This window comes from Seriola aureovittata, chromosome 6 (genome assembly GCF_021018895.1).
Source record: "Seriola aureovittata isolate HTS-2021-v1 ecotype China chromosome 6, ASM2101889v1, whole genome shotgun sequence".
Taxonomy (NCBI): domain Eukaryota; kingdom Metazoa; phylum Chordata; class Actinopteri; order Carangiformes; family Carangidae; genus Seriola; species Seriola aureovittata.
Window position 1 is genome coordinate 12,542,708 of NC_079369.1, and position 18,377 is coordinate 12,561,084.

Below are 18,377 nucleotides of genomic sequence, written 5' to 3' on the forward strand. Positions count from 1 at the left end.
ACACAGGCTGACAGACTTTTAGGTGCACGTGTGTAATTATTGTGTTTTTTTCCTGTCATGTGTAAAATATAAACGGAAGGGACAGCAGCTCTGTGTAAATGATGATGATTGTGATAGATATAACATGTCCACTATGCAAACAATTTTTTTTTTCATTCCATTAAATCCATTAAGGTGCAGGTAATTTTGCAGACAGGTTCTTAAGTCCCACAATATTATCAATTTTACAGTTTTAGGAATCTAGGCAAGTCATTATTTTTCAGCTACCTACATATTTTGCTGTGGACTGCAACACAGCAGAGCCAACTCAAATGGTTTGACAGTTAAACTGTCTCCAACTAGATGTTGCTCTCACATGTTTTCCCTCCTCTTTTCCGTGAGCCACAGGAGGTACAGAAGAAACCTGAACAATATGTCACAAGCTCTCTCTACTGCATTTTTCCACTCCCATGTGATCTGCATCTGTGCGTGTCAACATGTCAGCACAACAGGAATGATAATCTTTCCCCCATTGAATACAGTGTCACTCATCTGAGTCAATACATTCCTGTAAGTTCAGATGTTTATTTCATTGTGGGACTGTTGTGTTTGTTTTTTAACCCCCACCCCAAATTTTTGTCATTTCTGTCAGTGCTTTGAGCTGTGTCTTTCATCACTTCCAGTCTGATTTCTTTAAGTGTGGTGTCACTCATGGTTATGGAGCTTATATACACTATGTTCATACCTTCTCTTTGGCTCCTGTCTGGGTCAGAGAGTCAGAGTTCATTCTTTGCTGTGGGTGAGGGACCAGTTTCTGCAGCTTCTGCGGTGCTGTTACTGCAAGGGAGTTTTCATAACAGACTCAAGTGGTTTGTGATCAACCTTTCCACAATGACTTAAGAGCCATAGACATAATACTGGAAACATTTGTGTCCAAACAAAATAGCATTAAGATTTTTTAATCTTCAAATTTAATGTAGCAGATTCCGCAGTTTAATCCTAGCAAAATTGTGTTTAATCCATATTTGAATATATCCTGTAGTCTGAGTTTTTTGCTGGGATGAAAGAATGGCTAAGGCTGGACTATTTTAAATCCCAAATACACTCAGTAAACTCCTCGAGAGCTGACGGAGGGGACATTTATAATGAGGGGTTTGGAGAAATATTCAGCTAATTCCTTTAATTCAACCTCACCTTTGTGTTAGCTCACCTTTGTTGCACATACATCCCTTTTTTTCACAGTTGATCTTAATTCCACACTCTGTGAAACACTGGTGGATGCTGCTGAGGTGAAGGGATTAAAGAAATCAGAGGAATCACTCTAATGGTCGCACTTACTGGAGAGGGTTGTGTATGAGTACTGGAAGCAGAAGCTGTGCAGTTTCCCATTGTTTTATTTATCTTATTTTATTTTATTTTATTTTATTTAGTAAGCCTGTGGTTAGACTGCATAGATGTAGATTAGGCTAAAGGAGTGGGTTATTTGGTTTATATAGTGGCTAGATAGATAGATAGATAGATAGATAGATAGATAGATAGATAGATAGATAGATAGATAGATAGATAGATAGATAGATAGATAGATAGATAGATAGATAGATAGGTCATATTGTAACTGGCCTGAAAATATGTTGGCCTCCGCCCTGACGACGCACTTGATACTCACAAGGTTTTGCGTGGCGTATATCTTTAAATTGTGTCTGTCAGTGTATCTCCACAATGAAGCTTGTAAAATGTTAACTGATGGGAATGATGGCCCAAAATACAAAATTAGATTAGATCTGGGTTATTTCCACACACATACATACACACAAAAGATCTAATTTTACTTTAACAAATAAAAAAATGCTTTGAACTGATGACTAAAGTTTTTGAACAGGCTTAAATCAAAAAATCTCACTTATCTGTTAAGACATTAACATTTTTTTCCTTTTTCCGGGCTGTTATGGTGCATTGAGTACTTGTGCAGCACATGTGCCATCGAGTTGTCGCAGTGCTGATGGCAAAGTATCACACTCTCCCCCTGTAGCTACTCTGTGCCTCACCCGCTGCCTTCCCCTCTCCTCAGACAGTACATCATTAGCTGTCTGCTGAACACCTGGAGGCAAAGCCAGCGAGGTAATTATTGAGGGCATAGCCACGTCTGCACGCAACCATCATTAACCCATCGTACCTCATTTAGAACAGAGAAAAGACCTTGTTGTTGTAAGGGGAGAAGGAGAGGGAGCAATGTGGATTGGTGATCAACCCCTGACATGTCAAATATGATACAACGAATGTCTCTGAGCCAAGAGCTAATAAAGCCTGGAATTTGCTGTTGCTTTTTCATCAGGCACCGGACCTGGAGATGTGCCAGGACAAAGGATGAGGGAGGCTTATCCCCTACTCTTAACCGTAAAGATGCAGGAATTCTTAAGAGGGGAACTCACACAAACACACACACACAACCAGCAATGACTTGTTTGCTTCCATAGCCACAAAAAACAGGAAAAGATTTTGAGGTGAACCACCTTCGGAGATCCTTGCTTCTAAGAAATCTCATAAACAACTGCAAGGACCGGCTTTAGAGAGAGAGAGTGTGTGTGTGTGTGTGTGTGTGTGTGTGTATGGGCATGTTTGTCTTTGAGTGTGTGCACATGCATCTTACTGTGAATGCATGTACTGTATGTGTGGGCCCATAGGTTATGCATGTACATTTCTAGTCTGTATTTACATGCTCCTAAGTTTGGAGTTGCTTTACTGTTATATGCAATAAATGTGTGTGTGTGTGTTTGTGTGTATGTGTGTGTGTGTGTGTGTGTGTGTGTGTGTGTGTGTGCGCTTTCCTGCTGCTATAGCAGGGTGCAATCACCCCAGACGCTGCGTGGGCGGCCATTTCAGGTAAAAGCTCAAAAGGAGAGTTCTTCCTTTCTCACCTCAACGCCTCATTTCCCTTTTCCACTCGTCACTGACGAGCCCGTGCAGCTCACACACGTCATGAACAGGAATGTCTACGTGGCAGGCTGGCAGGATAGTGAAACATCTCAAAAGTTATTATTGATAAGCAATTCAATTGTTTTTAAAGTTAAGTTGACCTGCAATTGTTGTTTTGTTTGGGACCAAGTTGAATTGCATTATATTTCTAATAGACGTTATTATGTCTTGCCTGCTTGTCCCAGTTTATTGTAGATCTTAAGTTCCACCTAACTTCTGTTACACTTTCTTTCATACACTGCAGTGTAATTTCTTTTTTCACTGTCCTTTCTGAAAAACGGAAACTTAATATGAGGTTTGTCACTAAGGCTCATGGGATATGTTGTTTTATGAGATATTGGCTTTTTCTTATCTTTGCTAAAATGAAAGGTGTTGAAAATTACAATACACTAGCTGGTACAGGAGTAAATAAATACTCATGAGACAATGGACAGAAAATCCCAGTATCATGTTTGAGCTTTTAAAAACCCCCTCTATGAGAAAATACACTTCCTGGGGAGGCTAATGGAACTTGAAGAGGTGATGGGGCTTCAGTGTTCTGGTCCACGGGGACACTTTAAGGTATTTACAGCAATGTTCTTCAAATTGTGGCTGAGGAAAAGGATTAAGGATATTTCCACCATTTTACCATTTTGCTTAATCTCTTTTATCATCAGCATAGGTTTGTGAACATGACTCATTCACACACACAAACACTCAGACTCTTATCTGTATCTGTATCTGTAATTTGTAAAAATCATTCATAATGCATCAATTATTTTTCAAAATGTCCACTGGCACATTATTATTTTAAGGTTTTCGTTCTACCCACGTAGGAAATAAACCATGTAGGATTTTAATGGTTAGTTAAGTAAATAAAAACAATTAAAAAAAACATATTGATGGGACAAAATAGGTTCTTCAAGGTTAAAGGACCTGAAACCTACTTTCTCAATCAGCTTTTACCCTGAGTGATTTGGGGCGCCATGAACACACTTTTTCTTACATGAGCGATTTCAGTTTTTTGTGTTTTTGCCTGGGCCTTTTCCCCACTGCTTTAGTGGGTGGGCGTTTAGTTGTGGTGATGTCACTCATTTCTAAGCACCAATCAGCATTTAGCATCATTTAAATCTGAACGTGGTGACAGTTGGTGGGTTGTTTGCTCACATTGTCACGGTCAATAAAATCTGATCACCCCACCCTGCAACTAATTAGGTGAGTTTTTTGGAACTAAAAGCTTAAAAAAATTATAATAATTGTGGATGTTTTTTTATTAACTAAGCCGCTGCCTCAGTGTGAGAACAGATACTCAAGAAAGTTAGGCAAATAAATTATTCTGAAAGTGGGAACTTTTACTTCTTCTTCTAACCTTTAAATAGCATACATACAGTATTACCGAGTTCTCACAGTTAGTGAGACTGCACCTTATGGCTATGATCTATTCCAGTCACAGTTTCATGAAAGACAAAGTGAAACTGACAGAGACACTCGCTTTACATACTCTGCTTTTGCAGAGTGTGAAACCTTTGGTTTGTGACCATACCCCCTATAATCACAGCTCAAGACAAAACAAGTAGTTCCGGTGTGCAGCAGTAGAAGTACAGTACAGTAGCCTGTATAACTTATGGGTGCATAGTATCTGCTAAACCTTATCTATCTAGCCTGCCAGACAGTCATAATGAATTTATCAATTAGCCCGGGCTGTGTGTGCCCTTGGGGCTGCAGTCCCAGCCCTCACCTCCTCTGCACTGAACTTCAATCAGTCATCCTGTCAGAACAGCAAAGAGGGAAGAGCAGTCTTGAAAAGGCCTTTTGATAAGTCTGTTAGGTCCAACAAAGAAGACAAATCTTCAATAAAACTATAAGAAATATTTTTTCTCATGTACAGCTTCATGTTTTGCAGAATCTTCATTAAACTGATGAATGAATACGGATCTTGTTTTTAGTAAGGATTACATGAGGAATACATCATTTTAATGTGGTGGGATATGTAATGTTGAAACATGGTAAATCTAGAAAACTAGTAAGCATTTGTGTTGGGGCTCGTTCAATGTATATTTTCAGGCTGGGGAAAACTAAAGCATATTGAATCACCTGATCCATCTGCAGCAGCCAGTCAACGCTTCGGTGACGTGTCTCCCTCCAGAGGAAAGCTGAGGTAATATACTTAATGAAAACAGCACGCACATACATAAGGCAAAATAAACTTTATTCATATTTTCATCACTTGACTGTATACAACTCAATACAAAATGTTACAATGCAATGTGATATACATTCTTCTTGTAAATAATCTTCCTTAAAATGCTTAAAAATGCATATATCTTGGTAAATGTAAATAGGTACAGTGCAACAACGCGTTAATACAGTAAATGTGTAAAATGCATAGATGAATGTCTGGAAATGCAACAAAAAAAAAAAAAAAATCCCTGTTCCTGTTGTGATACTTTTGCAAGGATAACTTTATTTTTTTTATCAGGTTTTCTGACAATGCATAATAATCAGTGCAATACCTGCTGGCAAAGCAGTAAACATTCAAAACAAAACTAAGAGGAAACGGTTAGATGTGTATCAGTGCACACAGGTTTTGTTTGCTTGGGAGGGGAGCATGTTGTGGTTTAACCACTTGAAACTGACAGGCAGCTGGTGGTGGAACTCAGCCTGTATTTTTTGGGGGCCCTGCGAGGCTTGCTTGGGGTTGATGGAGGGGAGGCCACGCTAAGATTTCTGACCCTGTTAAAGCTGTTCCTCAGACTGTCCCGCCTGCTCTCGGAGGTGCTGCTGGTGTCCTTGGATGTGAATGTGTCCGGGTTACACAGGCCGGCCTTCAGGCAGCAGCAGAACAGCAACTCAGCAATAGCCTTCCTCATATCACTGCTGCCCAGGGCATAGATGATGGGGTTCAGGCCGGAGTTTAGGACAGCCAAGGAGATGAAATAGTCAGCGCTGAACAGCAGTGCACATTGACGGGAGACACAGAAGAAATCCACCAGTAACAGCAGGAACAGTGGCCCCCAGCAGAGCATAAAGACCCCAACGATAGAGATCACAGTTTTAAGCAGAGCCAAGGAGCGCTTGCGACTGCGATGGGGGCCCAGCTGTGCACTCTTGTGCACGTGGCAGTAGATGGCTCCATAGAGCACCCCAATAGCCAGCAGGATGAGGAAGAAGATGAGGAGAGAGAAAAGGATGTAGGTCTTGGAGTAGAGAGGGAGGAGGGTGGAGCATCCGCTCAGGCTGCACACACAGTTCCAGCCCAGCAAGGGGAGGAAGCCAATCACTAGCGCAAAAACCCAGCAGAGTGCCACCAAGCCATAGATCCTATAGTAGGTCTTCCTGGCTGACTTCTGGTGGAGTGGCTGCATCATAGTGGTGTAACGCTCCACAGCAATCAGCAGCAAACTGAATATGGATGCTGCCAGGGCCACAAACAGCATCCCTTCCCTGAAGAGCCACAGAGCAGGGGTGAGGCGGAATGTCTGGCTGCCAGACATACAGATGTTGACCAGGTAGGCAGCACCTGTGAGGAGATCACTGAGTGTGATGTTGGCAATGCAGACGTAAACCCACCGCCGGCTGTGGCGGATGCGTGAGATGACGGCCACCAGCACCAGGAAATTCTCTAGAATGATGAAAACGCTGAAGAAGAGGAAGAAAGCGATGGAGACACTGATGTGGTTCTGGGTGTTTGAGATGGTCCTGTTCTGCAGGCGGCCGGTGTGGTTATAATGCCTCAGAATCACTTGGCTGATCCCACTGACTGTGGTGGTGGCATCTGATATGGTGGCGTTGCTGGGGTAACTGGGTGAGTGGTACAAATGGGGGCAGGAGGAGGAGGAGGTGAGGGAGGAGATGACATTCATAGCAATGTCTGGGATGGTCAAGATCAAGGATGTGGGTGGGAACAGGATGAACTGTGCTGTATGAGCTGCACGGAAATTAGTGTGGCACTCCTGAGTTTAAACAGGCTAACATCACACTCTAACCACTGGAGCTCTCTGCCTGTGCTCAACACACACCTGAGTAGACAAAGGAAGAAGAAATAAGGACAATTTCAATATGGCATCTATATGAAAACAAAAACAATAAAAGAAAATTCCCCTCTCATAACTGCACTGTGTGCATGCTCATTATGGTGCTTCGATCAATTTAAAAGGCATCATTTAAATGACTCCCTCGTGCGCCACTAAACCCCACCCAGCTGTGGTTAACACAGGATGAGTGAGCAGCTGCCAAGGCCATTTAAATCACCACATGATAGAAATATCCATATGATAAGAAAGCTTTCTTAAAATTCCTAGGTGGCAATATCAACTGCACTATGATAAATAATTGCAAAATAGCAAAAGTTAATTCTCTTCGGTGAAATCAATCAAAATCAATTCAGATCAAAACAGACTTGAGAAACATAAAAGTTTTTTACAAGGTTTATAAAGTAAATTAAAGTATATAAAGTAAAATTTAATGAAAACTGATGTAAAGGCTTAAAACACATTCCTGCTTGCACGTCGAGCAGTGCATGCCGTAACACAGGAATTAAGTGGAAATTCTGAAATCTGTGTAAAATTTCTAAATTTCAAACTAGAATACATTTTATTCTAATTTTATGTTCTTTAAAAAATGTAGTTTTTATCTGAGTGGTAGAGTGAAGTGAATGAAGTTCTTTGGAGAGTACTTACTCTGGCTGCTGATGGTGATGCTGAGCATGTGAGAAGATAGCGCAGTTGTAGCTGACAACAGATTTTACTGCACGCTTTACATGGGGAAGTAAAGGTTAGATACTCACACCACACCCAAACACTCACATAAACACACAGACACACACACACACACATACACACACACACACACACACACACACACACACACACACACACACACACACACACCACACACATGTGATGTGCAACATAGAAGATTGCCATCACATTTGTTCCATCACCTTGTAAAGAAGAAAAAACAACAATTTCACAGTTGCCTACAATTTTAGAATTTCACAGTCGAAGAAGTTAAATGTTGTTTGATGATTATTTACTAGTTATATGAGAACATCTATTCTTATTCTAATTAAAACATCACAATTTTTCATAATTCTTCTGGTACATTTCTAAGAACTCCCTGCAAATTGTACTACTACTGCACAGTAAATGGTATTGCTCAAGTTGCCCTATGATAACTTATACGGGAAAGGCTCTTTCAAGACATGTGGCACACTAAGCCAGATGTAAATGCAACGTGACTCAATATTTTGAAGGATATGTGGCAAGAATTTTCACTTGGACTTACGAGACCATGCAACCTTATTACAAAAGCTTCAAATTACAATCTATTTTTTTCTCAATATTTCGCAGACTACAACAGAAAAACAGGAACTCCCAATGAGATGGAAGGCAACCCCTCCCTACAGGTTTCATACGCCTCATCACACAGCTGTGGTTATGGTTTAGGTATAGAGAGGACACAGTTACACTATCCACTCTTATAGTCACCATATGTGGCAACATGACTTCAACAAACCTCCAACCATGTGCCAGCAGCCCTTAACCACATGCCATATAGGCAGTGTGACTGAGGCCGTAACCACTTTCAAGTCAACCATAAACACATAATATACAGAGTGCCAGTGCAGACCCCAAAATCAAGAAACCACTTTTCAAATATGAGCAAACCGAGAGCTCGTGGCTGAACACATTGGCCCTTCAGAGTACAGTTTTCAAAGAGATATGATTATATATTTCAAACTTTCAGCTAAGTAGGCTCTAATTGTATCACTGCACTATAATTATCATTTCACTTCAAAAGTATGCTAGTGTGGCCTGAAAAAGGTCAAATGAAACCTTTGAGAAAATATAACTATAATCATGCCAGTGCCCCAAATGTTTTCATGAGAAAATAATGCTTTTCATGCTTATGGCATATATTATTGTAGTAATAAGAAAAATTGCATGTGGGTATTATCTATCATCCTCCATCTATGTCCATCACAAATATATTTCTGTGGTTTTCCAGTTTGCATGGTGACTCCGTTCAAGAGCAAGACAAGGCTTTTCATGTAAATTTACATTACATAGCCGATAAAACTGAGACACTTGACCTACATTGTGTGTGGCTGTACTGAGGCATGACATTGTGCCTCCCCCATGAAGACAGAGTAGCTAATTCTAACACAACTTCTCCTGTTCAGTCTTGAAATATTAAAGCATTCATGCATCAATAAATCATATACATAGTAAACATTTTGATACAGGTATGATATTACTTTATCTAAATCTAGTGACGCCTTTTGTAAATGAAATGGGGCAAAAGACAGATACAATAAAAAAGAAAAACAAGCTCTTGCAACGAGGTGTTAACTACACCCATGACTGTTGAAAACGCCCTTACACTGAAAATATAACTTCAAATGAAATTGTAACCACAAAATACGTACGTCTAAACCACAAATGTCTGTGTGTGTGTGTGTGTGTGTGTGTGTGTGTGTGTGTGTGTGTGTGCGTGTGTGTGTGTTTAAAGTGATAAACAGGCCTTGTAGGCTTTTGCTGTAGGGGGTATGAACCATATTGTGCTTGTGCCCTCAAGTCAGTCCAGTCACATCCACCAAGTTACTGTCACCATTGTCTTTTATATTGGCTTAGCCTATAGCAGTGTGCTCTGGATGAGAGAGCATGAAGACAGGTCACCCAACATACAGGCAATTACAGTTACTAATTTACCTGCTCTGCATGTCTTTGGACAGAGGGAGGGAACATATGCCATCATGCAAACTCCACTCAAAACCCCCCCCCAGCCAGGTAAGTGGGATTTGAACTCATCACCTGTGAAACTGTATGAATGCAGAGGGGTGTGGGGGCTCAGAAAGTGTATTGATGTAATTTAATAAAAATAGGTGGCTGCGTAACTAGTAGCTTCGGTGGTTGTTTTTAATATAATCATATCACAATATATATGTGTTGCCACTGTGTGTATGTGGAACTGTATTCTTGGTAGCTCTTTGTTTACTTTCGGACTTCCCTATTTTTAACACAAAAATACTATCAATTGTGGGTATAGTAATATGTCAAACAATACATCCATATTTCTGCAGTGTTGCAGACTTATGGAAAATATGCATAAAGCAATCAAGAAATCTGTGAGATTCATATCTGCTTTTGAGTACAGCTCTGATACTTGCTGCTTAGGTCCGAGCACATGTTTCATGGAGAAACAACAGTCTGCAGGTTTTCATTGCAACCAAAACTTCCAATAACTGATAAGCTGTTATGGTTTGAATTTGCAAACAAATTTCCTACTTGCATCCACTGCTCTATCAGCCCCTTTCACAATACACACAGCCACTTGATTCATTGTTAATATAAAAACATTGATTAGTTGAACTTTAAACATTTGGGGACACCACCCTTCCTGTTGTGGATCTTTCAACTCCTATTGTGTGTTGTAGGCAACCAACTAATATCAGAACTGCGTAATAAAGGGATAAATAAGACGGTTAAAACGGTCTGTGTAAAAATGTGATTGCAATTACGTGCAATTTGTTGAAGAACTGACTTGATGTGACCTGAATGGAAATGGTGATTCAAATATCATGGTTGAGTTTACTGGTAACAATATATGATATATGAATATACAATGACACCATCTGGCCAATTGGTGCAATTTATGAACCAACTTATTTGGTTCGATATTTGGGGGTTGTTCGAGTCTAGACTTACAGTCAAGAATGACTGCTTGGCAAGTGAGTCAACAGTGAGCAGTCAACATCTGGTGGCCACCAAGCAGTATTACAGCCATTTTCCTGTCAAGAGGATCGCATACAGCATCAAAGTGAGCCTGCTGGAAGATGCTAAAAAGCTAACAGAAATCATGAAATGTGACAGTATTGTTTTCAACTTCAGAGAATTGTAATTATTTCAGTGGATGGCAAGTATGGCTTAATAAAACATAAATTGGAATAATTCTGTTAAGAATTCTTCACCTTTGTAAAGTTTGGATCATTAATTTTGCAATTCACACTCAAGCCTTTTTGAAATCTCAGTTTCTTTATATAAAATGAATTTATACCAAAATTCACACTGACTTATTGAGGTCTATAACACTTAAAAGAATCATAGCTAGGCAGTGAGCTTAACTCACTTACAATAAAAGTGGAAGACAGTTAAACATACTGACAGCAATGGTGAAATTGGAAAAACTTGGACAAAACAGAACAAATTTAATGATAGTCAAATCAGAAAATAATTAAATACCACTAAATATGCAATAAACAATGGTTAGACTACAGGCAATTTAAAATATGAATTATGTTAGTACAGTACAAAGAAACTGGATTTACAAAAGGGTGGGTTACCTTAAACTTTAAATGGTCCCATGTCAGGAAGAAACAAATATCACAGGTGAAAAATCAACATTAGGTCCCCAAAGAGTACAAAATAATTAATCTAGTAAATATACACAGAGTCCAATAGAGTGAGAGTAACGAGTAAAAAAAGACATAGGCCTTACAATGAGCCAAACAATAGCTAATTTAACATTTACTTAAAATGTTAGCCTCAGACAACTAGCATTAGTTAGCAGCAAACTGATACAACTAAATTAGGATGTGATAAAGCAACATTCACAAAATCGCTATTATAAAAAGAGCACGTACATATGATTCTGCGATCTATAATATGGTACATTTGTGGGAGTAAATAAATGATATCCGTCAATATTTGTTTGGTCAAAATGGTGGCTCTAACAATGTCAGTTAAACTGCCATAAATTCTGCCGGTGGTTGTTGGTACTAGCAACAGAATGTTCAACCGAAGCTGCTCGTGGCAGAAAACCGCCCATGAACTAATATAAAAGGGCACCCAGCTGCTGTAATGTCATTTTTCAACTTAAAGAAATCAAATCTGCGTACATCCCCTGAGTTGGTATGCCTCCTCTTCCAGATGATCTAATTGGGGCCAACCTGTAGTAACCACCACGCAAATCCTGCAGAGGGCGCTGTTCTTTAACAATTGCCCCAAAGCAACAGGGTGCCTTCATTGTATAGAATCTGGCTTGTGCCTTTTTCCTCAACTTTTTTTTTTTCACTGCTCACACTGCTGCTGTTATTTAGGCAGAGAAAGGAAGTAGCGACAGGCTAGCTGGTTAGCCGGTCTGAAACCCACACAGTCTGTTAGGAAAGATTGGACTTTTGAGCCTGTTTTATCTCAGAGACTGCTCTTCTTTATTTAATACAAGCGTATAAGTAGGCTTCGGTTTTTTTGTTGGTTCGTTTTATTTTCTTTCCGCCCCGGTTTGAAACCTTCAAACTGACTCAACTCTAAGCTTTGTCTGTCTGGGGCTCCACCGTTGTTAGCCTGCTTGATGTAAGTCAGTCGTGGTTTCATCAAAGGAGAAGAAAAACCCACAAACCGAAAAGTTGCGACTTGATTTTCATTTATTTGTTCACCAGTTGGTTGAATCGCGGGGAACGCAGTTAAGGATTACACCGAGACAATGAGAAAATCAGCCGGGAAAGGTACGTTAAATACTATTTGCTTGAGCACTTCGCTTTGTACGAGCCTGTTCTTTAAAGCCGAAGTTTACACGGCTGTGTGATGAATTTGACCAATAATTTAGTTAATTGTTGTCGACTGATTTGGGTTTTAGTTTTATAGCTACCAGACAGTTCATTGCCAGAGCTGTTGTAAGAAGTTATGGTTAAGTAGCTAGTCAGTGAATATCTCCGCCTAAGTTTAACCCTATCAACGTTAACTGTTCTATTGCAAGTAGTGTTTCATGCCCCATTTTAGCCTGCACAGCCGCCCTGTCTAACTGTAATGATAATAGGTGATAACAGCTTGTCGCCTGTTTGGTCACTGACACACAATAGCATAGTTGCATCCAGTGTGTGAATGAGCTGAGAATGTAGGCTGACTTGTTGCAGTGCAGTGTCCCCAGGCCTGGAGCATAATGTGGCTAGCTTACATGTCAGTGGGTTTTTGTTCGTCGCGGGGGCAAGAAGGCTCACTTTCAGAAAAGATCACCACAACATTGAGTTTGATGCAGCAGACTCTAAAGTCCTTGTCTAGAAGGGGGTAACTTAAGTTTATCTAAATTACCAGTGTATCATAACTGTTATTATCAGCCCTCCATGGGGCTCAGTTTATGGATGAGTGCAGCCAGTGATGTGAAGCAGTGAAGGTGAAGTAATAAAATACGTTAATAATGAAGAAACAGATCTACTTAGAACTGGAAGATAGGGTATAGGTATTGTCTGTAACTTTTATCCTGATAACATGACATAGCTTAAATGTTTTAAAAGTATTTATCCTTGACAACAGACTAGACAGCTGCTTTGCATATAACTGACAACTTTCTGAACTTTTTTGACTGGCTGTGTAATATCAGCAGTGACTGTCTCTACTTAGAGTTCCTGTCATTGCGCAGTACTATTGATATAACCCACCCCTGGTTTAGGTTGTTATTGTGCAAAACTACTCTCACCTTAGAAATTTAGAGTTCAACAATTAGAACTAGGACTAGGTTTGAAGTCAATATCATGATATTTATAAGGATATTTTCCAGTGTTGATTAATATTACAACATGGCAAATGTATTCAGAATTATATGTGAAATAATTACGGTCATGTTTTGTAGCTGCTTCTTTCATACATTAGCACACTGGCCAAACCTTAACAAAGTCAACCACACAAGCTGCACACTACATGACTAATGTCTGGGTGGTGGAAAAAAGTAATCATACATAGGAACATTAAAATGACACACATATGCACTTCACTTGGAAGTTTCTCTCCCTCTCTCTTTCCCTCTTTCCATTTCTCTCATTTACTCTGGTCTGACAGCAGTTGTGTTCTTCCAGTCGCCCAACTAGAAAATGATTTCATCATGCTGCAGTAATGTATTAACACTTCCTCCTGTCACACTGGCAGCTCCATGGCTCTCTCAGTCACATGGTGTGACCCAGGCCTTCAGGAATATTACAGTAAGCTATAGACTATAGAGTGGGACATTATGAATGTTACCTAGGTAATGGTTAAGGGATGTACAGCAAATGTGTTGTCTGTTGTTATCTGGTGTTGTTATCTGGTGACCCTACAAAACAGCAGTGGGTGGGGCATCAGCTTGTAGTGGGCTGGAATAGTGTTTCATTGTTGTTTTATGGGGAAGTTACTGTTTTTAGTTGAATTGAATTTTTTTAATACTGAATTCAATTAGTTTTTATTTATATGTTATTAAACTATTAAGCTAGTTAGTTATTTTTAAACAGTTTTGAATTAATTTCTAATGAACTAATAATAACCTTAGCATTAACTAGACATTTCTTTACCACAGCATTGACATATAGTCATTCAAATAACAATAACAAAACAGTCAGTGACAACTTGGGGATAAAAAGAAAACACACCACAGTTCAGCATTGAATTACAAAGCTTCTGCATTAAATAAAAATGCAAATTAGATCTCATTTATAATAGGAGCACATTCAGACAGCTTTTAAATAAAGTCTTTTAAGACCAAACTCAAGACATTGAGCAGAATGTAGATTGCATTTTAATTTACACAATATATTTGGCCTTGCGTGTTTATTATTTATACCAGAAATTTAATAGATGTCGATAGAGCTAATAATAGAGCATCATAGAGTAATACTGTTCAAATACTGTATGTAATGTAATCAATGTCTGTAAAAGTAATTTATATTTAAACCCCAACCACCACCTTTCTCAGTGGAAACGGGTAAATTGTGTGACAAAAGAGCTGTTGTGGTTGTATGTGTGTGCAGCACCTGTAAGCCTGGCTGTGTAGGGCCTGCCAACTACACTGTGCCGTGGATCAAGCATCAGCATATTGAATATGATCAAGGTCCCCATCTGTCATATTCAAAATCTAATTAACATCCCAATCCTTCAGAGAAAGCTTAAGAGTCAAATCTCTATTTATCAAAATGCTTCCTGTCTCACAGTTTCAGTTATAGTAACTAATATATTTTTACGAATATATTTTTATAGGAGGTGAAGGTATGTTACTGAATACAGATGTTATTCAGACATGAACACATAAGGCTCTCTAAACTAGTAGGAATAGTATCTGAACTGGAGCTGTAATATTATGCAAAATGTGTTGTTTTTTCCCCCACTGAACAGACCTGTCCTGATACCATCAAAAGATTACAAACAGAAAACCCCTCAAATTATGTTGCAATACAGCCCATTTTATCCTATACCTCCCTAAACACTCAGGCAGTCCACAGAAAGGCTCACTGCCATGTTTGAAAGAAAAGGGCCATATGGCCCCCTGCTAATGGTTTGTACTCTGCAAGCCCCACTGCAGAGCTGACAGTGGTTGAGGACAAGAAGGGGGAGGGGAAAGGAAGACCAATTACATCTCCAGCTCAGCCTTGAGTTGTAATTGGTCTACACATCCTGGCGGATGCAGTTGTGTGAAACTGCGGATGAAAAGATAATTGCCCTAATCATAGCTGGGCCAATATTTCTCAGAGGAGAGATTCAAGGGTTTCCACAGACCGGGCTTTGATATTCAGCTTCATTGTGTTAATTTTCAGCCATCTCACATTGTGTGTTATTAAATATTAATTTCCCCACAGATAACACTGTTAATCAGTCTTATTTCAGCTCAGCTTTATGTGTTTTGCATTTCCACAGGCGTGTTGGTTGTATCTCTAAAGGCAGTGTCCTGTTCACTGTAATATCTCTGTGTTTTTAATAAATAATTAATTAATAATAATTAACCTAAATGTTTAAAATGTATTTTAAAGGCAACAATGTTGAGGTGTTGGCCTGATGGTTATGAAAGGACATTGGCTTATTTTTAGATTGATGTCATGTGAAATTTCATGATCTTAGGACTCTTGTGGTTAGCTTTATATACACATTTTATATATAGCAGATGACTTAAGAGGTGTGGGTGCTGTTGTTGCATTGTAGATAACAAAAGCTACTTTGTGGAGGTTGCAATGGTTCTGCCCCAACAACTCTGTCTAGCATCTATCTTAATTTATGTGGTTTCATGGTTAAATGTGTTGAGGATTTTCTACACTTGCATGGAAATGATTCGTTTCTCACAACTGTTTGATGAATCATGAGTGAGGGAAAATAGGTCAAATTGGTATATGTAAAATCTCCTATTTTAAAAGATTAAAAACACAAAGAATGGGTGCAAAGTGCCCTATTTCATCTATTTGACTAATTTAAAACCTGAAGATGTTGAGGTTATGACCCCGTTCATGTGAGTCCAATATTAGGCTGTTCTTGTGTTACTGTGTGTGACAGAATAGGGACAGAAGAACAGGATGAGCTATGGTGTGCTGTGGCAGCACAGTGATTTTTAATGAGTCCCTTAGCAGCATGTGTTGTCTCTATACGCAGGTGGTGAACTGGGCTAAGATGATGTAGGCTACCTGTGGAATGACGCAGACACCTGCAGTCCCATGACCCTGCAGTACAGCTTCACTGGGTCAGATAGACCTGCTAGCTCAACTATCTTGACGCAAACACAATGTGTTTTTCATCAATTAACTTACCATGTGTTTTTCAAGAGACGGACAAAGTTTAATTATCTCAACTCAAGTTTTTTTTTTAGTGTGGATTAAAGTAGAAAGAATGCATTGCTGAATACACACAAATTGCATGGTGACTAAGACATAGATTTTTCATTATGCTACATTATTTTTAAAACATGGACCTGTAAATGTTGAGAAAGAAGTGTTGAGATAGCTTGCTGCTACACGAGAGATAGTGATGGGCTCGTTGCCAACTGCAAGAAAAGTCAGACATGTAGAGGCCTGTATTTCTATTTGCCTGTGGCCTCATCAGGAAGATGTCTGTATCAGTCTATTAGTTAACAATGCTGCTCAAGAATACTAGGATGGGCTAGGCTAGGTGTCATTCTGCCTTTTGTTAACCTGTGATCTGGTTCAGGTGATAGTATTATAATTTCAGGACAGCAGAATCCAAGATCGCGTATCTCTCAGCCGTTGAGAGAGTTTTGTCTTCATATCTCCACATCACAGATGTTGACAGCTGATTGAATGGGATGTGATGGATAAAAACTAAAAAATTCTCATCAATGTCACCCTTTCACTCAGTAAAGAAAGCTGGGTAGGTGCTTGGACACAGAAGAAGGGATGAATGGAAATAAGGTCAGAAAGGAGAAATGGGACACCAGTAAGTGCGCATATGCGTGTGCCTTTTGTGTATATACAGTGCGTCAGCTCTTAGTCCAATAATGTGAGAGGAATGCTCCTGGGTCCGCCTTTCTGTGGTGATAGATGGGGAGAAAAAATAGCCTTGCGCTCTGCAGAAAGCTTCTAACCGAGCTTTGCAGTGTGGATTTGCAATGACCTGTATTTTGTAGAGACTGGACCAGATGGAGAAAGTCTGTGTGAGTAGACGAAAAGAGGCATAGAGAAAGGGAGAGTGGTGGGGTTTAAAAATCATCAATTCCACAAACTCCTTGGTAACTTTCATTGCGGCAAACAGAATTTATGGGCTTTATAAATAGATCCAGCTGTAATGATAGGGTATAAGTGAGGAAAAAGCAGTCCGAATGTTTAGGGATGGCCTACTTACAGTGCATTTGTTTGTTGTGCCGTAGTCTTCGTTGCAAAGCCCAAATACATCACGTCAAGATGATTGGGATCAAAGCTTGATTGTGATGATTATGATTGTACCAACCCTCCTTGTTTAGATTCTGATTATAGGCACAGTTATAAGCCCAGCAAAGTTTTAACTAAAATATACAACTAAAGAATTTTCCACAGTGAAGTGAAGAATGGTCTGTCGACACCATAAAAGAAAAGTTTAAACCCTCTTTCGTGCAGATCGAGCACACAGATTTCATATGGCATTTAACAGGTTGAACTCTACATATTACATCTTTGTTGCTCATTGTTTTGGGTAGTAACCCTCAGCAGTGTGTACATTATCTTTTGTCTTTCATCACATTCAAATGTATGGAGCGTAAAGTGAGAGGCAGTCCCGATTTTCCAAAGGATTTCAGCTTTTTGACTCATTAGCAGTTCATGTTGAAAGGACAGTTGTACTTTTTTTTGACATGAATGGGAGAGAGCTACTCGCCACTAGTGATATTGATACATGGGTTTTAAATCCAGCAGTGACTTCTGTGGTTGGAGATATCCCAGTGAGAGCCTGCAACTTGTCAGCCAAAAATGAGCAGCAGCCGCACAGGGCCACTAAACAAAAACAATTCAGCTACAACAACACACAGAAACTGTCCGCAATAGATTATGACATATTTTGCAAGATTCTACTTTTTGATTTTCTTGTCAGACACATCTGGAAACTACTCTTTGTTTTTTCAAGTGTAGCATGTTTCATGCATCAATGTTACTACTGGTCAACAACTAAGCCAGCTGTTTCCAAAAAAAAAATTTAAAATTCAGTCTGCTACCCACCCCCTCAGCTGTAGTCACCCTC

General features: G+C 39.5%; 2 protein-coding genes across 10 annotated transcripts in view; one reads left to right on the top strand and one right to left on the bottom strand.

The window, feature by feature from the left end:
• Nucleotides 1–5,123: 5,123 nt before the first annotated feature.
• Nucleotides 5,124–7,666, bottom strand: s1pr4 (sphingosine-1-phosphate receptor 4). The gene is made up of 2 exons (XM_056378793.1): nucleotides 7,611–7,666; nucleotides 5,124–6,950 (listed from the first exon to the last, which is right to left on the bottom strand). The coding sequence occupies exon 2, from the start codon at nucleotides 6,792–6,794 to the stop codon at nucleotides 5,550–5,552; it is 1,245 nt and encodes a 414-aa protein (XP_056234768.1). The 5' UTR covers nucleotides 6,795–6,950; nucleotides 7,611–7,666; the 3' UTR covers nucleotides 5,124–5,549.
• A 4,352-nt stretch (nucleotides 7,667–12,018) lies between these two features.
• LOC130170622 (unconventional myosin-IXb) overlaps nucleotides 12,019–18,377 on the top strand; it is a 56,725-nt gene continuing 50,366 nt past the window's right edge. For all 9 annotated transcript variants that reach the window (XR_008828020.1, XR_008828021.1, XM_056378101.1 and 6 more), the window contains exon 1: nucleotides 12,019–12,436. The gene's annotated coding sequence lies outside the window, so the exon portion shown is untranslated. The remainder of the gene's footprint in view (nucleotides 12,437–18,377) is intronic.